Source organism: Eubalaena glacialis, chromosome 3 (assembly GCF_028564815.1).
Source record: "Eubalaena glacialis isolate mEubGla1 chromosome 3, mEubGla1.1.hap2.+ XY, whole genome shotgun sequence".
Classification (NCBI taxonomy): Eukaryota; Metazoa; Chordata; class Mammalia; order Artiodactyla; family Balaenidae; genus Eubalaena; species Eubalaena glacialis.
Genome location: NC_083718.1, coordinates 166,102,750 through 166,129,289, shown reverse-complemented (window position 1 = coordinate 166,129,289; position 26,540 = coordinate 166,102,750). Strand labels below are relative to the sequence as shown.

At 54.4% G+C, this 26,540-nt stretch overlaps 1 protein-coding gene across 6 annotated transcripts; it reads left to right on the top strand.

The window, feature by feature from the left end:
- Positions 1–93: 93 nt before the first annotated feature.
- MAP7D1 (MAP7 domain containing 1) lies at positions 94–22,911 on the top strand. Of its 6 annotated transcripts, none has more exons than XM_061184495.1 (18): positions 94–469; positions 13,523–13,873; positions 14,056–14,124; positions 14,721–14,884; positions 15,535–15,649; positions 17,108–17,218; positions 18,415–18,537; positions 18,634–18,788; positions 18,883–19,025; positions 19,813–20,138; positions 20,428–20,605; positions 20,692–20,839; positions 20,947–21,051; positions 21,346–21,399; positions 21,598–21,640; positions 21,726–21,822; positions 21,940–22,133; positions 22,320–22,911. In XM_061184495.1, the coding sequence occupies exons 1-18, from the start codon at positions 424–426 to the stop codon at positions 22,328–22,330; spliced, it is 2,433 nt and encodes an 810-aa protein (XP_061040478.1). In that variant the 5' UTR covers positions 94–423; the 3' UTR covers positions 22,331–22,911. The 6 variants fall into 6 exon arrangements, with proteins under 6 accessions (XP_061040478.1, XP_061040477.1, XP_061040476.1 ...); XM_061184494.1 differs by having other exon boundaries at positions 21,595–21,640; XM_061184493.1 differs by having other exon boundaries at positions 19,813–20,165; positions 21,595–21,640.
- The last annotated feature ends 3,629 nt before the right edge of the window (positions 22,912–26,540 follow it).

The following is a 26,540-nucleotide window of genomic DNA, read 5'->3' as shown; positions in this document are numbered from 1 at the left end:
CCCCAGGCTCGAGGCCCCGCGCCCCAGGGCGGGGGCGGGGCGGGTGGGGCGGGCTCGCGGCCGCTAGGTCCCGGGCACTGCGGGGGTGACCCTCCCCGCGTCCAACTTGGTACGTGCCAGCGGCGAGGCCAGGCCCAGCCCGGGCGGTACAATAGGGTTGGGCCGCGGCGGGGACTGGGCCGGCGCTGGGCGAGGAGCAGGATCGCGGCCGGAGCCGACAGACACTGGGCGGCCGGCGACTCCGAGCCCTCAGGCCACCAGCCGAGCCAGCCTCGAGCTACCCCGGAGCTCCCCCCGCCTTCAAATCGTTGCCCGCCGGGCCGGGCCGGGCGTGATGCGCCGCGGGACCCCTATCCTGGCCGCTGGCCGCCGCCGCCGTCGCCGCTGCTGAAACCCCGAAGACTCCCCAGTGACGCCGCAGCCATGGAGAGCGGCTCACGTTCGGAGCCCGGTGCCGGCGCAGCCCCAGGTATGCCAGAGGGGAGATGAGAGAGGGGGATCGTGGGGCCTCGGACAGGCCGAGGATGAGGCCGGCCCGGTCGGTGGGGACCCCTCCCCTGCCGAGCCCTCTGACCACTTGGAAGTTCAAAAATAAAGGTTGCAGCGGCGTCGGCGGCTCTGGGCCACCGACGCATCTTCTGACAGCTGCCCCCTCCCCCATCCCGGGCGCTGGGACGTCCTGGGCGCCAGGATCCGCGAGGAGCCCAATGTGGAGTTGTTGGTGACCCTTCCGCCCCAGCCCAGTGCCACCTCGGCTTCCCTGCCCTTACCCTTCTTCCCGATCCACCCCAGGCCCTGAAGATCCTCTTCTCCTGAGCTGGGGCGTCTGTCCCCCTCCCCATCCCCGGTGGGCACGTGTGACCCCAGCCTGAACGTGTGTGTCGGGGGTCCACATTCTCAGGCCTGAAGCCTTGCATACCGAAGCCTAGGCCCTGGTGCCCCCCCACGCCCAGGCCCTGGCCCAGACCTCGCCCCCACCCCATCCCTCCAGCTGCCGCGCAAAGGGCCTGTTGCTGCTGCGGGCTGGCCCGGAGGGGAGGAGAGGGGAGGGGGAGGTCTCTAGCGGCGGCTGCCAAGTAACCCGCCGGATAAAGGCGAGGGGGAGGGGGAGGCGGCATTGTTTGGGGCGAGGGCGGGAGCTGGGGAGTGGGCCGATTCCCCTGCAGCCTGGCCTACTGTGGAGCCCACCCAGGCCGATTTGGGGAGGAAGGGGACAGAAGTAAATCTGTCTACCCTGGTGCCCTCCTTCCCAGCCTCTCCGGTCCTGAGTCTTTCCCTGGAGAATGAGGTGAAGGCTTGAGGCCGGCACTCCAGGGACCTGCCACATCATTCCTCAGGCTGAGGCTTCTGATACCTACCCCCCTTACACACACACACACACACACTCACTCTCTCTCTCTCTCTCTCTCTCCCTCCCTCTTTCTCTTTCTCTTTCTCTCCAGGCCCCTGACCATCAAAGCTCTCTCCCCTCCCCTCACCCCACCAACCACCAGTGCCCCGGACTTCTGCAAATCCCTTTCGGATCTGGGAGCAGCTGATGAGGGGGTGGGGACAGGTTTCTGGTTGGGCCTGGGGTTGGAGGGAGGGATTTCTCCTTCTCTTTCTTCCTGGAAAGGGAGGGAAGAGCTTGATTACTGAGGACCTAAGTCCTGTTCCCACTGACTCAGGGGGGGAGGTGGCCCCAACCCCACACCTCCGTAGAGTCCTAGAGCCTAATCCCTGTCACCTCCCTGCCCCCTGGGGCATGGGCCCAGGATGAAATAGTGTCTGTGGGTGCGGAGAGCGCAGGACAAGGTGGAGCCGCTTGGCTGTGGGTGGGATCCTCCCCATGCCAGTGTGGGTGCTTGGAGGGGATCCTGTGGGTGTGGGAGCTGGAGGACGCAAAGGGGAGGCTGTCAGACTGGTGTGGTTCGGGAGGTTTGTAGGCTGTGCTGGAACAATGGCACTTTGGTCCGTCTTGGCTCTGCTGAGCCTGAGAGGGGACCCAGGGAGGCCTAGCCTGGGTCAGTTCCATCTGCTTACTGACCCTCTGCAGCTGAGGGTCTCTGGCACTGGTGTGTACATCGGGGCCTGAATGGCGGTGGTTACTGGGCCAGAGATGAGGGCTGGAGTGAGTAGCTGGTTTAGAAGCAGGGCACTGGAGTGGGATGTCTGGACTGAACGTGAGGGCATGGGTGGGATGCTTGGCTGTATTGGGGGGCGCCTGAGTGAGTCCTGCATACAGGGTCCTGGATTGGGAAGACTTCTACGCATAGGGACTTCTACACATAGATGGAGTTACATGAGAACCTGGGTCAGCATGGTGGCTGGTCCCTACACAGAGAGAAGCTGAAGGTGACAAGGGCCCCTGTGAGTCAAGAGCTTCCAGGGAGTAAAGGAATTGTCCACTACACGTGCCCTGTGAGAGTTTGTGGCATGGGTCTGAGACACCGAGTGCGTATGACGTGATTCCTGTCCTCTTTGAGTTCCCTTTGCATACTGAGCGTTAACAGGAGGCAGCATGCAGTAGGGGGTCAAGTGTGGACTGGAGCAAGTGACTTACCTCCTCCGGCCAGTTTATGCCCCTGGAAAATGGAGGTAGTATTATCAACCTTGTGGGGTTAATGTGAGGATCAGAGGTGATGTACCTAAAGGAACCTGGCACACAGACACCTGCAATACAGTGTTACTGCCATTATTGTCGTTATGCTTATCGGAACTGGTGCCAGCAGGGAGGTACGAAATATGGAGGAAGTGAGGGCAGGAATTGGGAGTCAGTTTGCTTAAGAGTGTAGACTCTGGAATCAAACAGTTTAAGTCTCCCCTTCGTAACTTACTACTGTGTGACTTTAGGTAATTTGCTTAAGTCTTAAATTTTCCCACCTATAAAATGACAATAATGCTGGAAATTATCTCATAGAGACATTGGGATCATTAAGTTAGAGAAACGCATAAAACACTTAGGAGAGGCCCTGATACGTAGTCAATGCTCAATAAACGCTATTTATTTTTGTTATCATTTTTAATTCCTGCAGAGGCCTGAGGTGGAGGTGTGATTAATTAGAACTTCAGGAGATAAATGTAGGCCAGAGAGCAAGGGGGAGGTGGGTTCTAGACAGACGTGAGCCAGGCTGTATCTGGGGAACAGAGAGCCCCGTACTTGAAGTGGGGCAGTTGGGAGTAGGAGAGAGACCCAGGGGATGGGTGCAGCCATCCAGCGCAGCCATACTGATGCCCGCCATGTGCCAGCTTGGTGCTGGCTGTACAGATGGCAGAGAAGTGAATCAGAGTCACTACCCTCAGGGAGCTCCTGGCCCAGTTGGGGGAAGCCGATGTGTTCACTGCTGGGAGGCCCAGGTATAACAGTGATACAGTGGTTGGTGGAATCTGCTTGTGGAAGACTTCACAGAGGAGGCATTTGAGGTGGACCTGAATGGACGAGAAGACAGGCCGCCTCTCTACATACAGCAGCCAGCCTGGCTGGCAGCTCCCACTGACAGTTTCTGTCCCTCCCTGGGTTGGTGGGCCCAATAATGAGGCCTCTAATGAGCCCCTAATGTGCAGTCATGCATATGCAAATAAGGAGGAAGGGGCACCAGGCCAGTTCACTCCCCCAGCTCCTCCTCCTCCTCCTCCTCCTCCTCCTCTTCCTTCTCCTCAGGGATGGGCACCAGCTGGTGGTGGGGCAGGGCTGAGGGAGCAGGGAAGGAGCTGAAAGCAGGGCCCAGGCTGGGGTGGTGGCACTTGAGGGTGGTCAGGGCAGGTCTCAGGTCTGATCAATGTTGGGAGTTTGGCCGCAAGCAGCTGGGAACCATGTCCTTGGGTCCCCACTGGGCCTTGGGGCCGGTAAGGCAGCCAACGAGCCAGCCCAGATAATGCAGCTTTGTTGGAGGTGGCAGCTCTGCCTGGCACCCCAGGGCACAGCCTTCAGCATCTCCACCATCACCTCTCAGCTGCAGCTCTGCCCCGAGGGGAGCAGAGAGCATGGTAGGGGGTAGACAACCTGGTATCTAGTGCTCCTCCCCAGTTATAAGAGGAGATATGGGCCAAGAATAGACCCTCCTGGTGATCCTACTTATCTCCCACCCCTGTTTATTAAGGACCTTCTCTGTGCCACACATAGCACTTAGTACATCCCATGCATTGTCTCATTTGATTCTCAGAACTATCCTGGTAGGGACTAGTATTATCCTCATTTTATTTATTTATTTATTTATTTATTTATTTATTCAAATTTTCTTTTTCATTTTTGGCTGTGCCGCGCAGCATGTGGGATCTTAGTTCCCTGACCGGGAATCGAACCTGCACCCCCTGCAGTGGAAGCGCGGATTCTTACCCACTGGACCATCAGGGAAGTCCCATATCCTCATTTTATAGATGAGGCTCAGAGAGGAAAGTAATTTGCTTAAAGTCACACAGCTAGGTACTGGCAGAAGCAAGATTTGAACCCAGGTCCATCCGACTCTAAAGCCTGTGCACCAAACCTCTATGCTGAATTAGCATGGCCAAGCCAGCTGGTGATAGAGTCTGGCCCACTGTCCTTGCATGACTGGTCTTCTGTGGGCATCTTGGTTTTAAGGACCCTGTGATGTTTTCTCTGGCAGGCATAGGTAGAATCAGCAGAGCCCTGGGTCCTCTGTGCCTCCTGCTGGGTTGGAATCTGAGCAAGTCGGACCAGAAGGAGGCCCTGGACTCAGGCAGTGGTGACAGTTCAGCCAGTAGGCCATCCTCAGGCCTTGGCCTAAGTCTGGGCTTCTGTCCTCAGCTTCTAGGCCCCAGCGTGGGCAGCCCTGCTGGGGCTGAGGGAGGGCCCAAGCTGTGGGATGGGGTCATTTCCTGCCGCCTAAAATAACAGGAAGTGGGTGCTCCTGATTGGAGGCTGGGAACAATGGCCGCCAACCGGGCCAGAGAGCTCTTCAGATCTGCAGTCTCAGGTGGGATCCCGGCTTTATCACCCACAGAGGCCCATGGCCTGGCCCCAGCGCCCTGCTGCGAAGGGCCTGTGGCCCAGGTTCGGAGGACCACCGGAGCAGGCTGTCCTTCTCCTAGTTCACTTCCTTTCAGAGCTGGCTCAGCTCTGTCCCGGCTGGGAGTAATGCTGCCCCCTAAGACTCCCCTCTGTCCCAGCCCCATGATCAGGCATCTCCCAGGGTTTGTCCTTCCTGCCCACCCTATCCTCCCAGCCCAGATCTCTCCAGGAGAGGAAACCCAGGAGGCTGCCCCCTTTGGGTAGCAGAGTGAAGGTACAGACTGTCACCCTGATTCGGGACCCAAACCCAGCTTTGCTACTCACCAGCAAGTGTCTTAATATCTCTGAATCTATTTCATTTGTCAAATGGGGTTATAATGTCGACCTCATAGGATTGTGGTGAAGATGAAAAGGACTGAAGTTTTAAGGTGTTTAGCTGTGCCTGACACAGCATTAGCTGTTGCTGCAGTTAACTGGACTTTCCCTGGGCCCAGGTAAAGGAGTGCCCAGAGGGGCAGGGCCGAAGTGACCTGGATGAGGCTGTGTAAATATACTGGGACATCACGTCCCTGAGTGCTGTATGAATCTCTGAGGTTTCTGTCTATGCCTCGGAGGGGGTGCCTGACTGTGTGTGTGTGAGTGTGCAGATTTCTGAATCCCAGTAGATCTGTTTTCTGTATGTAACAGGAGAGAGAAAAGAAACGTGTCTTGTCTCTCGCCATTGTGCAGACTCTGTCCACATTGTCTGGGTCTCTCTCTCTGCAGTGTGTACCCTCTGTCTGCGTGTGTGTCTTTGCCCCTCTGTCGGCCTCCCTGTCTTCGTTTGTCTGGTCCAATGCTGCCACCTAAGGAGCTGCTACGAGAGCCAGGAAGGCTCTGGCTAGGGGTCAGCTAGATGCTGACCTCTGCTGTCTGTGCAGCCCCGACCCCGGGCACTCCCTTGCTCAGCCTCCTGGAGGAGGGCCACTCGCCCTCACACCTGCTCAGTTGCCCCACTTCTTGGCTCCTGGTGGCCAGCCTGGGCAGGAGCCTGCCTTCCCTGCATTCCTGCCCTCTGAGCTCAGTGCTTGCCTGCCCCACCTGCACCCTTCATCTTCATGGGGGAAACCTCCCCAGGGGAAACACTGAATCACTTCCGTCTTCAGGGAACAGGCAGGAGCCTTAGGGAGGGGTGATGTGACACCCACCAGAAACAGTGTGACATAAGGGTTTTGTCATCAGACAGCCTTGGGCCCTGTCCTACCTCCAACACTGACGTGAGCAGTTCACTTAACCTGTCTAAGTGTTCGCACCTGGGGAACGGGGGCCCCTATAGCACTTTCCCTTTGGGGCTGTAATAAGAACTAGATGAGATAAGGGAAGGTGCCTGGTGTACTGTAGGGCTTCAGCTGTGTTTCCCTTCCTGGGCTGAGGAGCTGGCAGGGCACATACAAGGCTCTGATATGGTAAAGACATTTCGGGTTAGAGAGGCTAGACTTTGGAGCAGCTTGGGGTTTTACTATGTTATCCACAGTGCATCCATCCATCCATCCATCCATGCAGGTGTTCATTAAACAGACACAGAATTCCTATTCTGTGCTGGGTAGGTCCTGTAGAAAGCTCTGGGCTGCAAAAAGGATTCTCGCCACCAACTCTCGCAGGGGCAGCAGGCAGACAAAAAGGGCAAGCTGAGTTATCGGTATTGTGAGAGGAGTTTTGGCCCAGGAGCAGTTGTTGGGGAGGGATGAGAGGAAAGGCCTGCCAGCGCCCAGAGGGTGGAGATGGGGAGTAAGCACCCTGAGACATGTGACAGGCCCTCCGAGAGACTCGGCCCTGATCTTTCTGCAGTCCTTCTTGGGTTTTCTGAGAAGACTAGACTTACTGACCCTGCAACCAGCTCCTGCACCTTTGCCCTGCTAATGCTCTTTGTGCCAAGAAATGAATACAAACTATCTGTCACTTATCCAGTTCTTAACAAATACTTCTGGTAGATATCAGCATAGCAAAATAAAACCTCACAATTTGACACACACAAAAATACAATAAAATGAGGTGGCTGAAGGATCACATTTGATGATTGAAAATGGGAATAATCAGATATTGGTTTAACCACACCATATAGATAATTAACCAAGGAATTAATTTGGCTTAACATAATTTGTTCCGAATAACACTGTCCCAATGACATTTCATCAGGGTTGGCATAATTCTGAGGAAAATATTTGGATTCGGGGTCAATAGTCCGCCAGATCAGAAGAAGAATTCCAAACGTGCTATTTGCCTCTTGGGAAGTTTTTCCTGTTGAACTGCTGGAGTCAACACTCATTATTACTTTGATTAACTTCTCCCTGACTACCTTAGTCCAAGAAGCTGCCCAAACTCAATTGAGGGGGAGTTGTTTTGCTTCCCTTCAAGTGCTTATCCCTTTGCAAGAAATTGCAACATGGATTTGCTCATTATTAGAGTAAAAATCTCCTTCTCTGTGCACCTGCTTTAGGCGAGGGTGGCTTTCTGGTACAGTGCTTTATTCTCATTCGGCAACATTTCGTGATGGTCTCCACATACCGGGCACCACGGTAGCTGCTGTTGAAGCAGTGGCGAGCAGAGCAGATGCGCCCAGCCCTTAAGGGGAGGCTGACAATAACAAAAGAACCAAACAAGGAAGTATAAAATCGTGACAGTCACAGTGCTCCAAACAAGAGGCACATGAAGCCATGACTATATATAATGAAGGGATTTACCCTGTTCGGAGAGGCCAGGGAAGGCTTCCCTGAGGAAATGATGCCTAAGTGAAGATCTGAAGGGTGAATGGGAGTTTAAGAAAAGACGGAGGAAAAGAGCATGTGCAAAGGCCCCGTGGCAGAGGGAGTGTGCAAGGCTATCAGAATTAAAAGGTCAGTGTGGCTAGAGTGTAGAGAGCAAGTGGGGAGCAGGGGAGCAGAGGTGGGGACTCAAGAGGTGTAGGGAGGGAGACAGGGGCTTCAGACTCTGCCAGACTTGCAGCCTGGGTTCAAGAATTTTGTCTTTCTCTTCAGAACAAGGAGAAGTCACTGTGAAGCTTCCAGTGGGGAAGAGTACCATGGCCAGATTTGCATTTGGAAACAATTACTTTGGCTGCTCAGTGAAGAGCAGAGTGGGAAAGGGTGCGGGTAAGACAGTGGGGGGAGTTTGCAGTCATCCAGGGAAGAGAGGTGCTGATGGTATCTGCCAGGGTGGAGTTCACTGATACATTCATTCAACAAATAGCTGTGGAGCACCTGTGTGCCAGGCTCTGTTGGCCTTAGAGATAGAAGAGCTAAACAAAGTAGACAAAAATGTGTGCCCTCGTGGAGATTACCTTCTGGAGGTGGGAGACAGTGTTAAAGTGCTACTAATGCTTCCTGGGAAAAATAGAGTTGGAAGGAAAAAGAATACAGTTGGAAAGGGGAGGGAGACTTCAACTACATTTTGTAGTTTATTGTTTTTTTGTTTGTTTTTAAAATATTTTTATTGTATAGTTGATTTACAATGTTCTGTTAATTTCTGCTCTACTTTTTGTTTGTTTGTTTTTTTATAAATTTATTTATTTATTTTTTGGCGTGTTGGGTCTTTGTTGCTGTGTGCAGGCTTTCTCTAGTTGCGGTGAGCAGGGGCTACTCTTCGTTGCAGTGCGCGGGCTTCTCATTGTCGTGGCTTCTCTTGTTGCGGAGCATGGACTCTAGGCGCACAGGCTTCAGTAGTTGTGGCACATGGGCTCAGTAGTTGTGGCTTGCGGGCTGTAGAGCACAGGCTCAGTAGTTGTGGCACACGGGCTTAGTTGCTCCGTGGCATGTGGGATCTTCCCGGGCCAGGGCTCGAACCTGTGTCCCTTGCATTGGCAGGCAGATTCTTAACCACTGCGCCACCAGGGAAGCCCTACAGATTGTAGTTTTAAGGAGGGGATCAGGGAAGGCTTGAATGAGAAGTCATATACGGGTAAAGATCTGAAGGAGGTGAGGGAGTGAGACATGCAGGATCCGGGGGCAGAGAATTCTGGTAGAGGGAACAGCAAGGGCAAAGCCCCGAGGCAGAAGCATGCCTGACACAAATAAGGAACAGTGGCCAGAAGAGACGGAGCAGGGGGAGAAGGGGAGGAGGAGAGGAGGCCAAGAGGTAATGGGCTGGAGAGTGAGGATCCCCAAGGGCCTTGGAGGCCATTGTGATGCCTTTGGTTTTTCCTCCCTTGAGGTGGGGCGTCTTTGGAGGATTTTGTCAGTTCCCCAAGCAGGGATTGAACTTGGGCCATGGTTGTGAAAGCCTGCAGTCCTAACCACTAGGCCACCAGGGAACCTCTGATCTGACTTATTCTTGAAAAGAATCATTCTGCTGCTGTGGTGAGAAAAGACCAAAGGGGAACAAAGAATGGCAGCAGGGAGGCTTTTATGAGAGATGATAGTGGCTGGACCACGATGATAGAAGTGGAGATAGAAGTGATTGGATTCAGAATATACTTGGCATGTGGAGCCAAAAGGATTTACTGAGACATTAGATGTGAGTTGTGAGACAAGAAAAGATTCTAAAATGACTCCAAGATTTTTGGCCTGAGAAACTGGAAGGACTGGGTTGCCATTGACCGAGATGGGGAAAACTGGAGGAGGAGCAGAGTTCGGGGTAGAAAGATCGGGAGCTCAGTTTTGGATGTTAAATTTGGGGCATCACAGACATAGAGAATGGACTTGAGGACACGGGGAGGGGGAAGGGTAAGCTGGGATGAAGTAAGAGAGTGGCATGGACATATATACACTACCAAATGTAAAATAGATAGCTAGTGGGAGGCAGCCGCATAGCACAAGGAGATCAGCTCGGTGCTTTGTGTCCACCTAGAGGGATGGGATAGGGAGGGTGGGAGGGAGATGCGAGAGGGAGGAGACATGGGGTTATATGTATATGTATAGCTGATTTACTTCGTTATACAGCAGAAACTAACGCACCATTGTAAAGCAATTATACTCCAATAAAGATGTTTAAAAAAAAAAAATTGAGGGCATCAGTAAGACATCCAGGGGTGTCAAGTAGGGAGTTGCATGAGCTAAACTGGCACTCAAGGGAGACATCTGGGCTGGAGGTACAAATTTGGTTGTCATCAGCAGAGCAATGGTATTTAAAGCCATGAGTCTGGATGAGATCACCAAGGGAGTACGTGTAGACCAAAAAGAGATGAGGTCTTCACTGAGCCTTGGGGCACTCCAGTTCTAAGAGGTTAGGAAGTTAAGGAGGTACCAGCAAAGAAGCCTGAGAAGTCACAGCCAGCAAGTTGAAGGAAAACAGGCGAGCATGTTGTCTTCAGAGCCAGTTGAAGAAAGTGTTCAAAGAGCACCAAGGGATCAACCGTGTCAAATGCGGCTGATAGGTCAGCAGGACGAGGACCAGGAAATGGCTGCTGACTTAGCAATGCGGAGGTCATTGGTGACCTTGAGAAGAGCAGTGTCATGGAGCAGTGGGGGTGAAGGCCTGACCCACGTGGGCGCTTGTGGCAGAGCTGGGAAGAAGTGGACCAATTCTTCCAGGCAGGTGCTGCTTACTGAGCCCCTGTCAGGTGCCAGAGGTGGTGTAGCTACTCACCATAGGTCCCAACACCATAGGCCCCAGCCTGAGAAAACTGGGGCTCAGACAGGTTCAGGGCCTGTCCAAGGTCCCACAGCAGAGCTGGAATTCCTTACTCAGTCCTGTCTGACTCTGAAGCCTAAGACCTTTCCACCCCGCTGCATCTGATGCCAGGTGCAGGCCCTTCCAGGCCTCATCTCTCTACTTCTTCCAAGACTCCCTTCACAGGGCTAGTCAGAAGCTAGTTGGAAATTCACTGTCTTGCTTGGTGGGTGTGATTTGCCTAGGTGTAGACAAACAGCCGCCTACCAGTTTTCCTTGCAACACATGTAGGAGGCACAGGTGCTAGGAGAATGGCAATAAGCAGGCCTCAACCTCAGCCTTCAAGCTTTGTATTGATACTTACATACCTAGGCCCTCTGGCCCCAGACAGTCCTGGGTTCAATCCTGCCTCTGCCATATACTAGTTCTATGACCCTGGACAAATCACTTAGTGGGGTAAGTTTTGATAGTCTCATCTGTCAAATGGGGATAAGATTCTCCGAGCTCATATGAAGATGCAGGATGAGGATACAAAGGGCCCAGCTCAGCTCTCGGTATGTAGTAAGCACTCACTAAATGGTTGCCACTAGTTTTTTTGCCCATTGGAATTGGAAAGGAGTTTGCAGGTGGCTGGGAAGTCGACTAGCAGTGACCAGGCAGCCTTTTGGAGCTGGTGTGGTGAGAGCTGTCGTGAGCCTAGGGGCTGGCAGAGTTGGAGGGACCATTGCGGGAAAAGGGCCTTAGCTGGGGCTCTTGCCTGGAGCCCAGGAAGCTGGAAGGGAAGGGATGAGGAGGAAATAGTGTGAGCCTCAGATAATTTCATTGTGTTAACATGTGTTACCCCATACTGCCTGACACAGGGGCAGGAGGGTGTGGGGCTAAGAGCATGGGCTGTGGTGACCAACACTGGGTTCAAGTCCAGGCTCCTTCACTTCCCAGCTGAGTGACCTCAAACTACTTTACTTAACCTCTTTTTGCTTTACTTTCCTCCTCTGTGTGAAAGAGATATTTATAGTGCCTTCCTCAGAAGTATTGTCATAAGGATTAAAACTAATATGTGTAAAATGCTCTCAACATAGGAAGCTCTCGAGAAATATACACGTTAGTGGTTATTGTTGTCACTAACACTCATCACAGTCCTACTATCTGCATTTTTAAAAAAATTTATTTATTAATTTATTTAATTTTTGGCTGCATTGGGTCTTCGCTGCTGCACGCGGGCTTTCTCTAGTTGCAGTGAGCGGGGGCTACTCTTCGTTGCGGGGTGCAGGCTTCTCATTGCGGTGGCTTCTCTTGTTGCAGAGCACAGGCTCTGGGCGCGCAGGCTTCAGTAGTTGCGGCACAAGGGCTTCAGTAGTTGTGGTTCGCGGGCTCTAGAGCGCAGGCTCAGTAGTTGTGGCGCACGGGCTTAGTTGCTCCACGGCATGTGGGATCTTCCTGGACCAGGGCTTGAACCCGTGTCCCCTGCATTGGCAGGCAGATTCTCAACCACTGCGCCACCAGGGAAGCCCCTACTATCTGCATTTTACAGAAGAGGAGCTATGGCACAGAGAGGGCCTGTAATTAGCCCAAGGTCACACAGTTAGCGGGGAGGCCACATATTCAAATAGCCTGCCTTCTTCAGAGCCCACTGGGCACCCGTCTCCCTGAAAAGGGTCCCCAGAGTTCCAAAGCTGACTCCTTGGGAGTGTCCTCTCCCTGCATACACATTGTCACCCACAGGGATGGGGAGTTTTTCACCTCCTGAGAGGGCCACCATTCCTAGAGCAGAGGACCCTGCATGGTGGAGGCACCTGGCGAGAGCGAAAAATGCTTCCTTAGATTGACCTTTCCATGGACCCTGGCCCTGATCCCTAAGCCCAGGCAGTGGCTGTGTCCCCACCAATCCCCTCAGTGCCCAGAGGGCAGCAGTAGATGGCACCAGGGCTCAACATGCAGAGGCTTCTCTTTGGCAGCTTCATAAGATCCACAGGAAAAGAGAGGGAAGTATTGTTTGCTGGCACATGAATTGTTCCAGGCACTTCACTGACATGCCTATCAGCTTGGGCTTATAGTCCCCATTTTACAGATATGAAAACTGAGGCTTAGAGCGGTTGAGTGGCTTCTCCAAGGTTATCAGGCCCTCTCTTCCTGTCTTGGGGTGATTAAGTCAGAATCAGGCCCTCATCAGGCTGACTCCCAAGCCTGTCTTTCTGTTGCGCTATAGTGTACTTGTGCTCACATGTGTGCATGAACATGTATACACCAAATCATGTGGCTTCCTTACTTGGCACTTTGGTGTCTTTTACAGGGACCCTGAAATATCAGTGTCTTAAAAGAAGAAATCTGAGGGTGTTTGGGAAAGAAAAAAAAGATGACAAAGGGGATGTTGCTGGTTGCCTACCCTTTTGGGGATTCCACACGGGCATCCCACTGTGCCCAGCACTGGCAGCCCCTGAGCACCAGGCCTTGGGATGGGCACTGTGACCCCAAGGTAAAGCAGAAAGGCGAGGGAGGCAGACATGGAAACCAATCATTACCATTTGGCGCGCTAATAACTACTACAAACTTCTCAGCTTTTCCGATACACCCTGCTCCCTTCTGCCCCTTTGCAAATGCTCTTCTCTTAGCCAGAACCCTCTCTTCCTTGGTTTGCCAACTCCAGCTCATCCTGGACCTCAGCTTGGCTATAATTTCTGCAGGAAGCCCCTCCAATATAGGTTAACCATCTCTGCTTTGCTACCCCAGACATAGTACTTATTCTATACTGTAATCGCCTAACTGTCTGTCTGTCTGCCCTGCTAGAGTGTGGGCTCCACAGAGGCAGGGACTGTGGCCATTTTCTCACCGTTATATCATTAGTATCTGGAAGAGGGCCTGGCACATGGAAGGAACTCGATAAACATGTATGAATTAATGAATATCAGCTGGACAAGGGAGAGAGCTACATGTTGAACTGATGGCACAGATGTTCTATCTGACTTTCTCTCCTCTCTTGTGTTGTTCTTCCAGATGTGGCAGCCAGGACCCCTCCAGAGCCAAGACCTTCTCCAGAAGGTGACCCCTCCCCACCGCCGCCACCGCCACCGATGTCAGCCCTGGTGCCCGACACTCCCCCAGACACCCCTCCCGCCATGAAGAACACCACTGGCCCTAAGCAGCTCCCACTGGAACCAGAGAGCCCCCCAGAGCTGGTAGGGCCTAGGCCAGCCCTGCAGCAGGAAGAGTCCCCTTTCTCAGAAGTGAAGATCAGGGGACCCACCCCACCAGCCACAGGCCCACGGGATGCCAGACCTCCTCGAAGGAGCAGCCAGCCATCCCCAACAGCAGTGTCAGCTGCCGACAGCCCTCCCACGAAGCAAGGTATGTGTGATGTCCGTAGTCCTGGGCTCAGTCCCAGCCCTGGATGATGCCACAAGAGGGAGTCTCTACCCTGGAGGAGATAAGAAAAGGCCTGGGATGAGGCCTTTGGGGAGGGCTCTGAGGCTGACTCCCCTCTGGGGGTAGCCTCTTGACCTAAGTCTCTTCTTGTTCCCTCTATTAAGATGCAAAGAAGGCAGGAGAGAGACACAAGCTGGCGAAGGAGCGGCGGGAAGAGCGGGCCAAGTACCTAGGTAAGTGTGTGGGAAGCAGTAGCATCTTCTTCAGCGTCACCACCATCGACATCCTATTGGTAACACTAACACTTCTGGAACATTTATTATGTGCACTGTGCTAAGAGCGGTCCGCTTATCCCACTTAACCCTCTACCCATTCTGAGGATGGGGAAACAGAGGCTCAGAAAGATGAAATCCTTTGCCTGAGCCACACAGCTAGTGGCGTAGCTGAGATTCAGACCCAGAAGCCTCATCTCACCCCAAATCTCATGCTCCTAATCACAATACGTGAGTATCTGTACAGCAGACCCCAAAGTCAGACAGGGATCTGGCGCTAAAGAGCTCGTTTCTCCTTTGGTGCCCAGAGACCATGAGGCCAATGGGGGAGAAACAGGCCTCCCGTTGGGGAAGCCCTCATTCTGAGGTCTCAACCCATCTTCAGGATGCCCTTCAATTTGAGGGGGGAGTCTGAGAGCAGAGGCACCTCCCCACCAAGCAGGCAGGGGGAAGACCCACCCAGGGTCGGAGGAACAGGCAGGGCCACTTGGAGGAGACACTTGCTGGGCCAGGCGCTGCAGGACTGCTCACGCCCCCTGGGGCTCCTTTCCCCACAGCGGCCAAGAAGGCAGTGTGGCTGGAGAAGGAGGAGAAGGCCAAGGTGCTGCGGGAGAAGCAGCTCCAGGAGCGCCGGCGGCGGCTGGAGGAGCAGCGGCTCAAAGCCGAGCAACGCCGAGCAGCCCTGGAGGAGCGGCAACGGCAGAAACTGGAGAAGAACAAGGTGCGTTTATGCTGAATTCTGAGCAGGTGCACGTGGATCTGTGTGCGTGTGTGTGCACACATCTGCACACTGGCTTAGTGTGTATGCACATCTGTGTTCATGTGTCTGCAGTTGTGTGCCATGGGTACTACATCTGGGCATCTGTGCAGATGTGTTTGGTTCTGTACAAGCCAGGGTGGGCACTTGTAACCCTGTGCTGTCAGTACACGTATGTGTGTGTGTGTGTGTGTGTGCCCCATGTGTGTGTGTATAGGTGTGCAGAGATGTGTCTGAGTGCGCTGAGTGAGCTCCTAGTTAGGAGAACCCTGGCTTGAGTACCATGAAGATATGAAGGAAAGGGCAGCCTGGCCCTGCCCCGGGGCCTCAGGCTAAAAGCAAACACAGCTCCAGGGTCAGGACCCTCGTGCCAGTGGCCCGCCTGGGAGTCCCAGGCACAGAGAGTCCCGCTCCATCCTCAGAGAAACAGCTGATACACTCAGGAAATGAGTCAAGAACACTGAAAAGCTCCCAAGAACAAGTTGAAAGGGATCTGTTGCAAACTGTCTTCAATCATAGGGGGAGGCATTGTCCCAGGAGAGAGAGGGCCTTTCTCCCAGGTAGGAGGAATGATTCTGAGCCCAGACCCTTCCCCTCTGCCCCCTCCTCACCAGGAGCGATATGAGGCAGCCATCCAGCGGTCAGTGAAGAAGACGTGGGCCGAAATCCGGCAGCAGCGCTGGTCCTGGGCAGGGGCCCTGCACCACAGCTCCCCAGGACGGAAGACCAGTGAGTGCGCTGGAGGGGCTGCAGGGTGGGCGGGAGAGGTTAGGGCCTGAGAGGTGGGGGAAGGGAGCAGCTTCAGTGCAAGGAGCTGGCAGCTCCCTGCAGCAGGTATGCCTTGTTTCGTGTGACTTGTGCCTTCTGGAATGATCTGTAAACCCAAGTCTGTAAAACCAAGTCCTTTACAAGGACTTCCACTATCAAGTCAGAGGTGGAGTCTCTTCATTTGGTTTGCTCTTCAAACCTCTGTCATTTTAGATTAGCCTTCTTTGCTCCTGTCAATTACTATTAGTTGCTCATACACGGAAGAGCACTTTAATACCCTGCAGACACTGGATGTTTAAAGAAAACAGTCACCCCCTTATGTATCTGTCTTGGAAGGTAGATTTTTGTCTCTGAGTTTTCTTCACGTAGGGCCATCGCGGATTTTGGTCTGACTTTTTGCTGGCATGTATGTACTGCTGTGTTTGGATGTCTTTATGTAATGGCAAGACTCAGTATTTCTCATTGTGCATCTTTTGGTGTACGTGCTCATGGATCTGTGCATTGTATGTCTTAATATGTGTTTGCCTTGGTGTGTTTGTGGCCTTGTGTACCTCAGTGTGGGTTCCCAAGTCAGACGGAATTGGGTCAGGATCCCAGCTCTGGCACGCGTGGTGTGACCTCTGACTTCTTGCTGTCTCACTTTCTTCATCTGTAAAATGGGGATAACAGTACTACTTGCCTCCGAGGTTGTAGGTAGATGTTGGGGAGGATCAAGTGTGGTAACATGTGTGTGGTGCCCAGCACAGTGCCTGGTATGTGGTAAGCATCCAACAAATGCTAGCTGTTACAAATATGATTAAGTTGCTTCGATGTATTTGTGCCTGTGTGCGTCTGGGTCTGACCCTCTTTCTGTTGGTGTTTTTGTTTCTGTATCTGTGCATGTCTGCACACACACATGCATGAGGAAGTACCTATCACTCTATATGCCCGGGCCTGCACGTCTTTGTGTGTCCCTATGAATATGTGGATTTGTGTGAGTGACTCTGACCGTGGGTTCTTCTGTTTAGGAACGTCTCTGCATTTGTCCCAGTACCGTGGGTGTTGTAGCCATAGAGCCTCGGCTGGGCAGTGCCAGCAAGTGCCGACGCTGGGTGGTTATGGGGGAGGGGTTGCAGCGCCCAGCCCTAGGGAGTGACTTCCTGGCCAGGAAGGCTGTAGTTGCTCTAGTTTTACTCCATCTTCTTCCTCTGTTCCTTTTCCGTCGGCTCCCCCAATCCAGGTTGTCTCTGGTCACCTACCCACCCACCCCCACCCCCCCGCCCCGTCCTCTCAGAGCCAAGTCTGCCTCCTCCTCCCCTTCCTAGCCTGCCCACTCCTTCCTGTCCCCTCCTGCCCGCGGAGCATCCTGCATGGAAGGCCTCAGTGCCCCCCCTGGCTCCCGTCCGGCCCGGCCCTAATGCCGTGTGTTTTCCCCTCCAGGTGGGAGCAGGTGCTCCGTGTCGGCAGTAAACCTGCCCAAACACGTGGACTCTATAATCAACAAGCGGCTCTCAAAGTCCTCTGCCACGCTCTGGAACTCCCCCAGTAGAAGTAAGAGAAGGCCCAGCCCTCCTCCCTCCAGAGCTCCTTGTAGTCCCCACCAAGCCTCCTCCAGAGCTCGGCAAGAACCCCAGGTCCCAGGAGCCCTCACATACCCCAGGTCTCCATCCCCACTCGACCCCGCTCGGGGCTCTGCACCCCTCGGGGGAGCCGGCATTTGGGTCTGGGCCCTGAGAACAGAGGTGTGCCCCACAGGGGAGGAAAACAGAGACAAAGGGCAGTGACCCAGCAGGCAGAGAGCCTGGCTGGGGCCTCAAGAGCAGGTGGGTTGGGGGTGGGACTGGCGGTGGAGGGTGGGAATGGGCAGGCAGCCTCATCTCCAACCACAGCCAGCTGGCCTAGGCCAGCCTTAGGCAGGTGGCCTTGCCCCCGAGTACCCGACGAGCCTGGGTGCCGTGTGTGGAGGAGCCCTCTTATTCTGACTCCACCCTGGAGAGCCCATGCAACCCTGCCTTCTCTGCTTTCAGAGCCCCAGCCGTGGCCTTGGCTGGCTCCAAAGCTGTGGCCAAGGAGGGTAGCACAGCCCCTGTGTTCCCACCATGCCCTGATGCTCACATGTGAAGGGGCCATGGTAGGAGTTATTTATAAGTTTCTCCAGCTTTTATTTGGTTGCTCTGTTGCCTAGCAACCAAATCAGCTGCTGTTACCAACCCCACCTGACTAAAGCTTAAAAATAACCCAGCAGCTGAGGGGACAGAGCAGGGTGGCCCAGGGCAGCCAGGCCCCCCTAGCAGCCTCTCCCTGGCATGGGACGCACAAAAGCTGGGCCTCTCCTCAGTCAGAGGAGCACAAGGAACCCCACTGTCCCAGATCCATGGGGGCATGCCTCCCCAGGCCAGCCCTCTGAGAGCAGGAAGTGGGATACAGAAGTGGGCAGTTGGGTCTGCCACCAACCTTGGGTGGCTCCTCTCTATACTAACAGTTCAGAACCCTTTCACCTGGGGAGAGCGGTAGGAGGGGCCCCTCTAGCCCTGCAGGACATTGCCATGGGAAGTGTCTTGTTGCCTGGGTCTGCAGTGGAGGTCAGACCCCAGGACGGACCTGTGTAACCCCCATGATTGGGGGGAGAGGCCTCCTGGGGGAGGAGACTCCTTGAGCTCGGCATGGGGGTGGCACCTGGCGGTCTCCGGATGCCTCTGCCTGCTCTGGCCCTGCGGTAACCCGCTTCTCCCGGCATCTCCCCCTAGATCGCAGCCTGCAGCTGAGCCCATGGGAGAGCAGCATTGTGGACCGTCTGATGACGCCCACCCTCTCCTTCCTGGCACGGAGTCGCAGTGCAGTCACCCTGCCCCGAAACGGCCGGGACCAGGGTAGGGGCCACGGTCCTGGGAGAGCCCCCTCGAGAGGCGGGACAGGGGCCAGCCTCGTGAGTGGGCCGCACCCCGACCTCACTCATCCCTCCGCAGCCGTGCCCGTGTGCCCTCGCTCGGCCTCCGCCAGCCCCCTGACGCCGTGCAGCGCCCCCCGAAGCGGGCACCGCTGCGCTCCCGCCGGGGAGCGCCGCAAGGCCAGCGCCGGGGGCAGCCCTGCCCCGGCCCGCCTCCGGCCTGAGGCTTCGCTGGTGAGTGGTGGGGACAGGGATCCCATCCAGGGCGGCGCGGGCGCCTCTGACCTCTGCTCCCCCTCTCTACGCTCTGCTTAACCCTCCTCCCCAGGTGCAGAAAAAGGAGAAGAAGGACAAGGAGCGGGAAAACGAGAAGGAGAAGAGTGCCCTGGCCCGGGAGCGCAGCCTCAAGAAGCGCCAGTCGCTGCCTGCCTCTCCGCGCACGCGCCTCTCCACTGGCAACTCGGAGCTCAGGTGGGCTGGGCAGTGGGGCACCGCCTGCCTATGCCAGCCAGCCAGCCAGCCAGCTAGCCAGCCAGGCAGCCATTCATTCGTAAATACGTGTTAGGCACCCACCTCTGGAAGGAAAGCTCCTTGAGGGAGGATTTTTTTTGGGGGTTGGGGGAGTGTTTTGATCACTGAAGTACCCTGGCACCTAGAACAGTGCCTGGCGTCTGGTAAGCACTCAACAAATACCTGCTGGATGCATGAGTGGTCCTTGCTAGGTACTCTTCTGGGTGCTGAGGACATTTCCATGAGCCAAACCAGGCCTAGTTCTTTTTTTTTTTTTTTTTTTTAATGTTTATTTATTTGGTTGCCCTGGATCTTAGTTGCAGCACGTGGGCTTCTTAGTTGCAGCAGGCAGGCTCCTTAGTTGTGAAATGCGAACTCTTAGTTGCGGCATGCATGTGGGACCTAGTTCCCTGATCAGGGATCAAACCCAGGCCCCCTGCATTGGGAGTGCAGAGTCCTAACCACTGCGCCACCAGGGAAGTCCCTAGGCCTAGTTCTTGCTCTTATTAGTCTTACTGGCTATTGGGGAAACAGACATTAATCAAAGAATCACAAATGAATATGTAATTACAAACTGGGATGTATGCTCTAAAAGGAAATTTTATGTTTCTGTGAGAGCACATAAGGTGGGGTGCTGACCCAAGCCTGGGGAGGACACTTCCCTGAGGAAGTGACATGCTGAAAGTGTGTACATGTGTGCGTGGACACTCTGTGCCCTCAAGGTCTAACTCTTCTTTTTTTCTCCCAGTCCCAAATCCAAGGCCCGGCCATCCTCTCCCTCCACATCCTGGCACAGGCCTGCCTCTCCCTGCCTCAGCCCAGGGCCAGGTCATGCTCTGCCCCCAAAACCACCGTCCCCCCGAGGTACCACTGCATCACCCAAGGGGCGGATTCGGAGGAAGGATGAGGCAAAGGAGAGCCTCAGTGTGGCGGGGCCTGAGGACAAGAACCAGAGCAAGGGCAAGGCCAGTGACGAGAAGGAGCCTGCAGCCCCAGCCTCACCAGCACCCTCGCCTGTGCCCTCACCCACCCCAGCCCAGCCCCAGGAGGAGCAGCCCACAGAGATCCCTGCAGGTGGGCAAGGAGAGAAGAGGCCAAAAGGTGGGCAGGGCAGAGAAGCCAGCTTTGCCTGTGAGGGGCAGGTGGTCAGAGGTGTGGGCTGCCAGAGATGCCTGGGGATTGGGTGTTGGCAAAAGGAGGCTCCTGCCAGAGAGGAGGACCTCACTGCTCTGAGCTGGTGGCAGGAGTTGGGCGGGTGGGCCGCCTGGATCGCCCTGAGGTCCAGGAGGCACGGGGGCATGCAGGGGTGATGGAGGTGCCTGTGCTGGTGTGTGCTGATTCCTGGTCCTGGATCCCGCTCCAGATGCAGCAGTCTTGACCTCACCCCCAGCCCCTGCTCCCCTGGTGACCCCTAGCAAACCGATGGCTGGCACGACGGACCGAGAAGAGGCCACTAGGCTCCTGGCTGAGAAGCGGCGCCAGGCCCGGGAGCAGCGGGAGCGCGAGGAACAGGAGCGGAGGCTGCAGGCCGAAAGGGACAAGTGAGTACGCCCTCGGGGACTGAGGAGGCCTTTACAGGGGCTGGAGAAGAAGCTGGGGATAAGCGTGAGTCTCCTCTGTCCCCCAGGCGAATGCGAGAGGAGCAGCTGGCTCGGGAGGCCGAGGCCCGGGCAGAGCGGGAGGCGGAGGCCAGGAGGCGGGAGGAGCAGGAGGCCCGGGAGAAGGCGGAGAAGGCGCAGGCGGAGCAGGAGGAACAGGAGCGGCTGCAGAAGCAGGTGCCCCCGCGGGGCGGGGCGCGGGCGCCTCCTCGTGGCGGGCCTGGGGCCGGCCGGGAGGGACAGCTGGAGGCCGGCTGCCGAAAGCTCACGGGGTTCTCTGGCAGAAAGAGGAGGCCGAAGCTCGGTCCCGAGAAGAAGCGGAGCGGCAGCGTCTGGAGCGGGAAAAGCACTTCCAGCGCGAGGAGCAGGAGCGGCAGGAGCGCAAAAAGGTGTGCAGAGCGGCGGGCGGGAGCTACGTGGGCGGGGCTTGGTCCTAGTGGGCGGGGCCAGCTCCTGGGCTCAGTCCCCACTCCATTGGAGGGGCTAGTGGGGCTGGGAAGTGCGTCCTGCCTTGGACTTGTAGAGGGCAGGACAAGAAGGAGTTGGGGTGAGGTCGGCTTCCTGGCCTGGAAAGAACTGATACGAGCTGGAAGGGCCTTGAAACTCCAGGACCAGGGCTAGCTGGTGGGAGGTTGAGGGTTAGGGCGGGGCTTGGGCCTAACTGGTGTGGGGCTTCCAAACAGCGCCTGGAGGAAATCATGAAGAGGACTCGGAAGTCAGAAGCTGCTGAAACCAAGGTCAGGATGCCCCCAAGAGCCGTGTTGGGAGTGGAGGTCCGGTGAGGAGGGGAGGTTGGGGAAAGGCATCCAGGGTGGAGGAGGGAGGCCGTCTGGGAGGCTGCTCAGGGTCTGGACTGGGGAGAGAAGAATTCAGCAGCTCAGTGGGATGGGGCCAGATATCCCCTTGAGCCTGACTGCTCTTCCTCTTCAAAGCAGAAGCAGGACAGAAAGGAGGCGAAGGCCAACAATTCCAGCCCAGGTAAAGGCCTGTTCCCCTCGTTTCCATCCCGACCCTCAGACCTCATCCTTTCACCAGCCCCTAACTGGTGGCCATTCCTTCCCAGGGATAGACCCTGTGAAAGCCACGGAGGCTCGGCCCTCCGGGCTGCAGAAGGAGGCTGTGCAGAAAGAGGAGCTGGCCCCCCAGGAGCCTCAGTGGAGGTACCAGCTCCCAACCCCAGGGGCCGTGAGCAGGGAGGCAGGGTCAGGCTGGAGCTGTGGGGTACCTGGGCTGTCCTATGATGGGAGGTGCCTAAGCGTCGGCCTCTGCATCCACAGCCTGCCAAACAAGGAGTCGCCGGGGTCCCTGGTGAATGGCCTGCAGCCTCTCCCAGCGCACCAGGAGAATGGCTTCTCCCCTAAGGGACCCTCTGGGGACAAGAGTCTGGGCCGAACTCCAGAGGCACTCCTGCCCTTCGCAGAGGCAGAAGCCTTCCTTAAGAAAGCTGTGGTGCAGGCCCCGCAGGTCACAGGTAGGTTTCCCTGTCTCCTGGACCTATATCTGTACCTCCCAGCAGCCTTCCCTGGCCTCCGCAGCCGTGCCCTCTCTTCTCGTAGCTCTGCCAGAGGCCCTCTCAAGCTCTACCCTGAAGACCCCCAGCCGTCTGAGCTTGGAGCCTGGTTTCCCCTGACTGTTTCCCCTCCTGCTTTTTTCCCAGAAGTCCTTTAAGGGGTTGCCTTGGATCCAGGCACAACTATGAGGGCTCCTTTGCATCATCTACCAGGATGTCTGCAAGAGAAAGAGACAGTACAAAGCTGGAAGTGGCCTGGGCCCCTGAGGGTTGGGTCCTCTCTGTTATTTTTAACCTGCACCTTATAGACTGATGTCTCTTTGGCTGGAGCCCCTCAGTGCATTCGTGTGCTCACACGTGCGGACACCCCCCCCACCCACACACACACACATACACTCACAGCCTCTCTGGCCTCCTCCCATGGGGAAGGGCTACCTGTAGTATTTGCCTTGGTTTGGTGGGGTACAGTGGATGTGAATACTGTAAATAGTTTGTGCTCAGACTCCTCTGCGTGGAGGGGCGGGTGCAAGAGGCAGACCCTCCCAAGACTCCCTGGGGAGATCTTCCTCCCTCTATTTAACTGTGACTGAGGGGGAACCCAGGTCTGGGGATGGGGGGCACCTTGGGCCACAGGATACTGGTTGCTTTAGGGGTACCCATGCCCCCTGCCCTCGCCTGGAATCAGTGTTATTGCATCTGATCAAATTTCTCCAGAAATAAAGTGAGAATAATTCTGCCAGTGCTGTCTCTTCTTGGGGCTGGCAGTGGGGCTGGGAGCAGGTGGCCTCCTGAGTTCTAAGAAGAACTTGAGGAGCCAGGGGCCTGCAGATATCCATCCCTACGTGGTATCAGTCCTAGACATCCTGCCTGTGGCCTTCTATTTTGTCATTTATTCACTTAACAAAAATGGTTACATCTACCCTGTACCAGGCAGTGGGCTTCTGTGCCAGGGATGCAGTGGTAGGAAAAGACTTGGCCTCTGCTCTCATGGAGTTGACAGTCTAGCAGGTGAGCGTCAGAGACACAGTCGTCCACTCAACATCCATTCCCATCGCCCCTTCCTCATTCCAAACAGAAGCCTGGTTTTGTTCAGGTGGCTGTCTTCCTCCTGGATCCCACCCTGTGCTTCAGCAGAGATGGCTCCTAAGCCCTAGGGTGAATCATGATTGTAACTGATGGTCCCACGCCCCCGGGATGGATTGGTTTAGGTACGGGCATGGGACACAACTGCAGCCAGCAGATACAAAGAAAAGTCTCCCCGGGTTTCTAGGAAAGGCTCCCTCACTTTTGAGAGAAAAAATGCCATGTGGGAGCCAGCCTCTAAGATGACCTCCCAGCGTCCCCCACCTTCTGGTGTTCTCACCCTGTGTAGTCCCTTCCCATGTAGAACCAGGGCTGGGCTGCTGATAGAATACAGCAGAAGTGGTGGTGTGTCACGTCTGAGATTAGGTCCTAAAAGACACTGCAGCTCCTGACGTGGTTTCTCGGTCAGTCTGGAGGAAGACGGCGAGCACTACATTAGGAACGGCCTTATGGAGAGGCCCACGTATGGACGGACCAAAGCCTCCTGCCAACAGCCACGTGAATAAGCTTGGAAGTGGATCCTCCAGCCACGGTTAAGCCTTCAGGTGACTTCAGCCCTGGTCAAAAGCTTGACAATAACCTCATGAGAGACCTTCTGCCAGAACCAACCAGCTAAGCCACTCCAGTTAAAATGTTATTTTAAACTAAGTTTTGTGATAATTTCTTACATAGCAATAGTTACCTAAGACACATAATGAGGAGAAAACCCTACTAGTAGGACATGAAGTCCAACTGTGATGCCTGGAATTGCTGCATCCATCCTGCTAACCTGAGGACAAAGCCAACATCAAGGAGGCAGAGCAGTGAGATGGGGAGAACTTAAAAACCTTGAGAATCTCACTGAATTAGCCCACCTCAAAACCAGTCCTACCACTAGACAACTTTCCGTGTTGTTTAAGCCAGTGGAGTTGGGTTTTCTGTTATTGTGGTCAAAAGCTTCTAACACATCTAGGGACATATAGATGATAAATATATAAATGCATTTCCCTGAGAGCTGAGATGAAGGAAATGAACGGGATGAAAAGATGGCCAATAACAGGGAGACCTACTCAGAGAAAGTGTCCTCTAAAGATGCAGCATTTCAACTTGACCTGAAGGACGAGGTGGAGCAAGCCGTGTGAAAAAGAGCAGGGAGAAGAGTTGCAGGGGGCGGCGTCAGGGTGTGAGAGGCCCCAGAGGAGTGGGAGCTGGACCAGTGCTGCTGGGGCACTGTGAGCAATGGGGAGAGCTGGGGTGGGGGGAGGAGAGGTGGGCAGGGCCAAGTCACAGGTGTCGGGGATGAGGAGGGGGCAGGGAAGGGACTAACAGCTTCTAGGCCCTCTCCTTAGTGCGAGCTCCTTTGACACCCCTCCCAGCCCCCAGCTCATATTCACACCAAAGCAGATGTGCCATTTCCCTGAAGGCAGTACCCTCTGAATACTGCTGCAGGAGAATCACTTACTTATTCATTTATTCATTCAATCAGTTGTGGAGGACCAGAGGGATAGGATGGTAAGCAAAACCGGACTTGGAAGCTCTTGGAGCTTCCTGGGAAGATGGGTATTAACCAAAAAACCACACAACAAAGGTGAAAATAGAAAATGTGATTAAGTGCTATGAAGGTGGAATATCTGAGCAATAAGAGCATCTAACAGGTGGACCTATGTTGGAGTCAGATAAGATATCCCTGAATAAATGGTGCTTAATCTGAGGTCTGATGGGTGGTAGGTGTTGACTGGGCAAAGTCAGGAATGGAGAAAGGAGAGGAAAGAGAAGCCTTTTCTAGACAAGGAAAAAAGCATGTGCATAGGCCCTGCATGGAAAGGAGGTATATTTGAGTATCTGGAGGATTGTAGACAGATCTGAAGGGGTCTGTTTTTACTCATCACTGAGTCCTCAGTGTCTGGTACAACAGGTACTCAATATTTGTTGAATTAAGGAAGGCCCGTTGATAGAGATGATCCTACTAAGTGAAGTAAGTCAGACATTACCAAAGAGGAAAGCAGATTCCCTAGTGGTCCAGTGGTTAGGACTCTGCGCTTTCACTGCTGAGGGCCAGGGTTTGACCCCTGGTTGGGGAACTAAGATCCCACAAGCTGGGAAAGGGATAAATTAGGAGTTTGGGATTAAGAGATACACACTACTATATATAAAATAGATAAACAATAAGGTCCTACTATAGAGCACAGGGAACTATATTCAATATATTGTAATAAACTGTAATGGAAAAGTATCTGAAAAAGAATATATATATATATACACACATATATATACACACACACACACATATATATATGAGATATATCACTTTGCTGTACACCAGAAACTAACACAACATTGTAAATCAACTATATTTCAATTAAAAAATTAAAAAAAAAAAAAGAAAGGTCCATTGAGGAGGTGGAGCTTGGCGCAAGGTAAGGCAGACCATGCAAGGCCTTGTTAGGCTCTGTCAGGAGTTTGGATTTTATTCCAAGGACCATGGGCAGACAATGAATGCTATTAAATGGGGTGGGAAGGGTGACATGGTCAGATTGGCATTTTTATTAGACCTCTCTGGCTGTTGGGTGGGAAACCAGTAGGGACTTGATTGTAAACTGGGAGACCAGTTAAAAAGTGATTGCCGGACTTCCCTGGTGGCGCAGCGGTTAAGAATACGCCTGCCAATGTAGGGGACACGGGTTCAATCCCTGGTCCGGGAAGATCCTACATGCTTCGGAGCAACGAAGCCCGTGAGCCACAACTACTGAGCCTGTGCCCTAGAGCCCACGAGCCCCAACTACTGAGCCTGCGCTCTGGAGCCCACGAGCCCCAACTACTGAGCCTGCGCACCACAACTACTGAGCCCGCATGCCTAGAGCCCGTGCTCTGTTACAAGAGAAGCCACTGCAATGAGAAGCCCGCGCACCACAACGAAGAGCAGCCCTCGCTCACCACAACTAGAGAAAGCCTGCGTGCAGCAACGAAGACCCAATGCAGCCAAATATAAATAAATAAAATTAAAAAAAAAAAAAAAGTGATTGCCAAGGTCCAGACAGGAGATGATAGAGGGTTAGGCTCAGGAAACAGAGGCGGAGAGAAGTGGGCCACATTAATTTACTTATTTGTTCAGGAAACATTGAACACCTACTGTGTGCTAGGACAGAGGTGCTGGAGATTTTCAAGTGAGCAAAAATTGACATGGTCCTTACGCTCACAGAGCTTACAGTCTAGTGAAAGAAACAGACATTACTTAAATAATACTACAACCTGGACTTCCCTGGTGGCCCAGTGGTTGACTCCTCGCTCCCAATGCAGGGGGCCCGG

Bases quoted from the DNA above. Each gene is read 5' to 3' on its own strand.
- MAP7D1 (XM_061184491.1), top strand. From the start codon at position 424: ATGGAGAGCGGCTCACGTTCGGAGCCCGGTGCCGGCGCAGCCCCAG. The intron at 15,650-17,107 runs GTGAGTGCGCTG...TTTCCCCTCCAG, and splicing joins CTCCCCAGGACGGAAGACCA to GTGGGAGCAGGTGCTCCGTG. The intron at 20,840-20,946 runs GTGCCCCCGCGG...GTTCTCTGGCAG, and splicing joins AGGAGCGGCTGCAGAAGCAG to AAAGAGGAGGCCGAAGCTCG.